This window comes from Panicum virgatum, chromosome 1K, assembly GCF_016808335.1.
Source record: "Panicum virgatum strain AP13 chromosome 1K, P.virgatum_v5, whole genome shotgun sequence".
Taxonomy (NCBI): Eukaryota; Viridiplantae; Streptophyta; class Magnoliopsida; order Poales; family Poaceae; genus Panicum; species Panicum virgatum.
In genome coordinates this window covers 51,132,846-51,138,845 of record NC_053136.1, presented here as the reverse complement: position 1 = coordinate 51,138,845, position 6,000 = coordinate 51,132,846, and the positions used below count along the sequence as shown (strand labels likewise).

General features: G+C 45.5%; 1 protein-coding gene and 1 long non-coding RNA gene across 2 annotated transcripts; one reads left to right on the top strand and one right to left on the bottom strand.

Moving 5' to 3' along the window:
* Positions 1-2,292: 2,292 nt before the first annotated feature.
* On the bottom strand, positions 2,293-4,286 carry LOC120657713. The gene is made up of 6 exons (XM_039936131.1): positions 4,026-4,286; positions 3,787-3,864; positions 3,610-3,696; positions 3,404-3,508; positions 2,612-3,327; positions 2,293-2,526 (listed from the first exon to the last, which is right to left on the bottom strand). Exons 1-5 carry the CDS (start codon positions 4,198-4,200, stop codon positions 3,071-3,073), a joined length of 702 nt encoding a protein of 233 aa, XP_039792065.1. The 5' UTR covers positions 4,201-4,286; the 3' UTR covers positions 2,293-2,526; positions 2,612-3,070.
* On the top strand, positions 3,626-4,186 carry LOC120657720. Its single transcript, XR_005668280.1, has 3 exons — positions 3,626-3,721; positions 3,841-3,948; positions 4,041-4,186. It is a non-coding gene; the product is annotated as an uncharacterized LOC120657720 (long non-coding RNA).
* Positions 4,287-6,000: the final 1,714 nt, after the last annotated feature.

Genomic DNA, 6,000 nt, shown 5'->3' with positions numbered 1-6,000 from the left:
GGGCTGTCGCGCGACGTTGGGGTGGTCGGGAGGCGGCGATGCGTCGTGCTATGGCGGCCTTGGCGTGGCACCCTGCCGGGATGCGGAGGTGCCGCCAGCGCTAGTCCTAGATCTGGAACCACCGTCCGCGGGAGTCACGGCGGCGTCAGCGTCAGCAGCGGTAGGCGCGGCTGCGGCGGCGTCCGCGGCTGGTGCGGCTGCTGCGGCTGTGTTGCCGGCGGGCGCGGGTGTGGCAGTGGCGGCTGGGGCGTCAGGCGCGGGCCTTGCTGCGGCCACGGCGGCTCCGGCTGATGCAGAGCCGACAGGAGCTTCTCCGGCCTGGGATTGTGCTGCGGTCATTCCTAATGAGGATATCGTCTCTATGCACGATGCCATGGAGTTCCATCTTGGCGGCCGCCACTGGCTCGATCTTGTGCCTACGAAGGGGACCTCCACTGACTTGGTGTGCAACCGTCAGCGCTCCGACGATGGTTCTGTCTAAGTGCCTTCATCAAATGGGTAATCGACTACATCTATCCTTCATGGCCATAGCTTCCAAAGTAATGTGACCTCTTTTGGATGATGCTCTGTAGAATAGATGATGCTACTACCAGTAGCAAGGATAGTTGAATGTGGTAGTCGATTGGATGATGCTTTTGTTTATATGTTGTCGTGCTTTAGTGATGGTGGTGTTAACTCTGTGTATTTCAATGCAAACAACTGTGACTTATTTCATGAAAAATGAATAAAATGCGATATCTTATTTTCTCAAGACTCAGAAGAACACTTGCAACTCTCAGAATATACTTTTGCTACATATGCCTTCCTCAACAGAAGTTGATGACACACCGCCACCAGCTATGGTAGTTCCATTATTAATTGATCCATTGGTAACATTTAATTTGTACAGATGCAATGCGTTTCTTCTAAAGATATCATCAACTTTTCTAATCCCTTCGATATTAGGCAACAAGTATTTTTGTTTATCCTAATGCAAGCTAACATTCACGCACCTTCATTTCAGAGTAGATTTTTAACATTTTGTACTGACATGCAATGCTACTCAATCATCTTACGAACTAGTTAAGACGATGAATTACGAATATACCTAGATAATATGTCTCTGGATATCCATCTGTACTGAACATGACCTGAAAATGTTTGTAAATTAGAGATGCCAAGCAAAGTGTGCCTTCAAAATTGGGAATACTGAATATCAGGATATATGTACTTGTAGGAAGGATAGACTGCATATAAATATATTCTAAAAGTACTGAATGAATCAAAATGGAGTAATGTGACATGATTCTGAATATCAGAGGCAGGACTAACATCAGTAAACTAGATGTACTGGTTGAACAAGATACTTTCAAACCTAAAATGCCTAAGAAGGAAGGCCTCACCGGGCATCACCAGATTTCTATAGACAGCTTCCAGAATATATATTTTCTGTTATGATCAAAGAATCATTACTGGCAGGAACCAGTAGCGCACTAGCACTAGCAGTTAGAAGATACATACTTCTAGGTATCTCAAAATCTGACAATCAAATCAAGATGGCCAAATATGTCTAGCTTAAGTTATAATTTTTAGTATTAGCCAGATACTAATACTACTATTGTGCCAAAGCCCAAAGAAATAAACTGGATGTTGTAACAGGTCTAACATAATTCATGGTCATTGTGCCGGGACAGTTTAGTCATTTACAAAATATGATTGCATATACATGCAAACGAGTTGTGCAGCCACTTCCAAATGACTAGGCTGCAATATACAAAATATATCCAGCAAAAGTCATAGTCCTAGTCCACCTTGTCCAAGTGATATCTACAGCAAAAGACATATCCTTCTCTCTTCCCCTCTCATGAACCAGCAATATCTACACCAAAAGACATAATCTTCTCTGGTCCCCACTCATGAACCAGCAATATGTACACCAAAAGACATACCCTTCTTTCTTCCCCCATTATGCAGCATACAATTGTTGTAGGACAGCATGATAAAGCTCACGATCGATGCTAAGGCTATTGGGAAGCATTCCTGCAGCCTCGAGCGCTTCCTTGTTCATATGGGGGATCTTATAACCGTTTCCTCCTCCTTTTTTCATGACTTCTATCATGCAGCCTTGTAGAGTCAAGAAGACATTTCTAATTTTGGATTCATCATAATTACTGAACTCTTTTTGTACATTCTGAATTAAATCATTCATGTTCTTGGAGCTTGTAAGAAAGGTCTTGGATTGTAGGGATGTGAAGAAACCCAGGTCTAGAACATTCAAATCCGGTGAGCTAGCTGGCTGGTTGAAATGTCTAGCCCTGTTTGGCGAACTGCTTGACAAAATACCTCATCATTTGGTTCTATATGTGTGCGTGCGTTATCTTGTTGGATCCAGATTGTCTCTCCTCTAGCTTCGATGGGCCACTTTGCAACAATAGCTGGAAGAACCTTTGTGATAAGGTAGCTTCTACGAACATCCCTTGTCACATTGATTGGTTTTGTGATTGGAGTACCCTTGTCTCTATATTTGCTGCCTCTTTGCGCTGGTTCCTGAAACATGGGACAACAGAATTAAATTGGCTACCTTGGTCAAACGCAAACAAAGAAGCATTTGCATTGGTCATTAGAAATACACCTGTCTCACAAAGGGCCATATGCCTAGTTTCCCATCAAAGTAGCATTGCCCTTCAGCATTATAGCGTGGTGGACATACAGCACATAGGAGCATACATTTAGGAATAGAATTCTTGTTATGAATTGTTCTTAATGGATCCTCTTCCTCGGGCAGCATGTAGAATCTCTTTGCTTTTTTGGTGGTGTTGAACCATTTCTCATCTGTGTGAATAATGTTTCTCATATCAATAAACTGCAATGTACCTGCATGTAGCATACCTAGACAATATTGCAGTCGTGTCTTCTTGTTGTCATCTCGCAAATATGGCTTGAGAGTGTTAGAGTGTCGACGTATCTTGCCTTGTTTGAACAAGCGGTGCAGCGTTGATCTATTCACACCTAGTTCATGAGCTAAAGCCCTAAGAGTGGTCCTTTTGTTCAAAGGTATTGTTGCAATTCTAGACATATCAATGGCAACCTTCTAGCGACCACAATTCTTTTTCCTTTTGCATGATACATCGACTGGTACACCTGCAGCAAGGCACTGCTTCGCTGTCCTCCATATAGCTTGCACATGGCACCTATTAATATTGAACAAATGGGCTACTATCGTGGTGGTCCTTCTTTTCAATTTGCCATTCACGCTTCGGAGAAGTAAAGCTTCATAAATTGCTTGTCTTTCGTTGTCTGACAAATTCTTCCTTTTGTTCACCATGGCGGCATGTTCAGTTTGGCTGCCTGTGACATCATTATCATTCCAAAGTCATTATGTGATTATTATGAAACTACTACATTTTTTTAATGTTGTTTTAACCTTGATCAATATTTTCAGCAACACTGGACCCGTCGAGCGCCTCTTCGTCCAAGGCAAAGTTGAGATCAAAGGTGGCTGTATCATCGGCGGCATTGAACGCAGAAGCTAGATGTACAAATCAAAGAAAAAATCAGAGGTACTACCTTTACACGAAGCCTTGAATCGTGAAGTTGATGGAAGTAAAAAATTTGAGTAATTGAAAATACCTTGATTGCCATGATCAGTGGACCATTGGAGCTCGTCTTCGGCGAAGCTGACATGAAAATCGACCGCATACACATCGGTGTCCTCATCTACACGGTGGCAGTAAGAAGAACGGTAAGACAATAAAATGAAAGGTATCGATTAGTTGCCGACTGCTTTTAATCTTACATGTACTGTACCTGCCTCCTCTTGCTCGAAATCCATGTTTGAAACAAAGGTTGCTGGTGCTGCAGGGGCATTGAAGCCATCCACTTCATCTACACAGCAGAGTAAGAAAAGTCTGAAGTAAAACCCATAACCAAAGCTTGTCCAAGTGTTTGGAAGCTCAAATAAAGTCTGAGGTAAAATCCAGAACCAAAGCAAAGCAAGTGTTTAGAAGCATCAATGCTGTGTGTTGTGGTCCAACAAATTCACTAACCTGGGTCATACATAGCCATGTTGAGGTCAAAAGAAGCTGCTCCATCTCCATCTCCCATGGGTTGTGCTCCAGCAGGTGGTGGGTGCTCCAGCAGGTGGTGGGTGGTCCTGCTCCATCCCCCAAAAGGGTCATCTTCTTCATCAGCTGTTGGAGGAATGTTCAGGTCTAGAGCCATGGTGGCGTGGAGTTGCTGTGAGGATTCTGGAATGTTGGTGGTCCAAGAGTCCTTTTGTACTCTCTGTGTTTTGCCCAGTTTGAATTTGGCGCCCGCCCCTTTTGGCGGGCCTGTGCAACGCTGGAATGGGTGTGGCCCTGTGCTGCTGTACTTTTGGTTGCACGTGTCATGCTAATGGAGTATTTCACTTACTTTTGCCTGTACCACATCAATTCATTGTAAGGACACATGCGTCATTTTACATCTCTGCTATTTTTTCACTTTGAATGCTCCAAATGCTAATATAAGGAGACGGAGGGAGTACGTCTCGACCCTGATTGAGACGAGGCGGCAGCGGGACGAGACAGCTTCACATGCACGATGATCCTGGAAAAAGGAGTAGCCTAGAGACGCCAGACCTTGTATAGTTGTAGGCGGCAACGGCCCACCGATCTCGATCTCACAAAGAGTGAAAAAATGCAATGAACGGCAGCAGCCTGCCTTGCCTAGGGTTCGTGGTAGACCTGTCAGTGCCGCAGCATCAAATCCATGCAGGCCCGGCCCGGCGCCGTGCTGCGCGGCATGCGCCCAACACTCTTAAAGACACATCTCGTCAGCGCCACATGCGCTTCCTTTATAGACAGTCGCCAAGCTTCAATCCCCCATACGAACTCGAAGTAAACCCAGAGATTGATCTGCTAGCTCCTCGCCTCCTCCACATATATATACAGCAGCTTCAGCTTGTGCTTTTGCAAGCGTGTCTTCTTCCTACTTCCTCCTCTCTGATGTCTTCCCCTCCTCTTTCCACCGCCATCTCACATGTTACCCAGAACCCCGAATGGCGAATGCAGCGAAGCTGGCGATCTCGCCGCGCTGCTGTGGTCGTCAGTTCTCGCCGGTCGCCGCAGTGTGTGTGTGTGTGCGCGCGCGCGCGCGCCGTCCGAGGGCTTGCATGCGGGGAGGAGGCCGTGTTTTCTTGTGTAGCCAAGGATGACTTGCCGGCCGTTGTCTCTGGCAGCCAACGCGCGCTTGCCTGCGGCATTGCACGCACGCGTTCGTTCGTGCGCGCGCATGTACACTGCATGCGAGAAATCAACCGGCCGGCAGGTTCTTCGCTTTGGCTACACGATGGCCTCGTCTTCTCATGCAGGATCTCAGATGGTGTGATCCGGCCAGGTCACTGTTCCGTTCTTCAGTTAGGTTATTATGCATGGTACATAAACATTGGTATGTTCCTTCCTGTTCCTAAATCTCCAGCTAGTCTAATTTTCTTCTTGACGATGCCTTTTTTTTCTTTTGTTTCTGTGAGTTTCTCTAAGCTTCTGTGACAGTAGCAGCCAGACCTGATGGCTCATTCGTTTTGGAAGGAGCTGCAGATTTATCGTACAGGATTCAGATGACTGATGTGGAGTTTCCATTCTCTGAAACTTGTACGGGCTCTCCTTTGTCTTCTTGTTCTTTGCGCTGTGCGAGACTGCAACTTTTTTTTTTCTCTTCTGAAGAAGAACAGAGACTGCAACTGCAAGGCGCCCAAGAAAATAATGTATTATAGCAACGAGTGAAGATCCTGTGCAGCTTAGGATATGGTGGTAATTAGGATCCCTGAATGCGAACCTGAATGCGAAGCATTTCTGAGCTCTAAGATTCTGTGTTCGTTTCATGTTCATGAACTAGCTAGAGATACTGATTGATACGATCTCCGTTCGTCAAAATATGTATTGGTATTTTTCCCCCCGTGTGTTACCCCTGTGTAATGTATGGTCCTTGCGGACTGTACAAATCAAACTAGAGTTCAGATGAGAGAAAGCTGGAGTTCTTCGT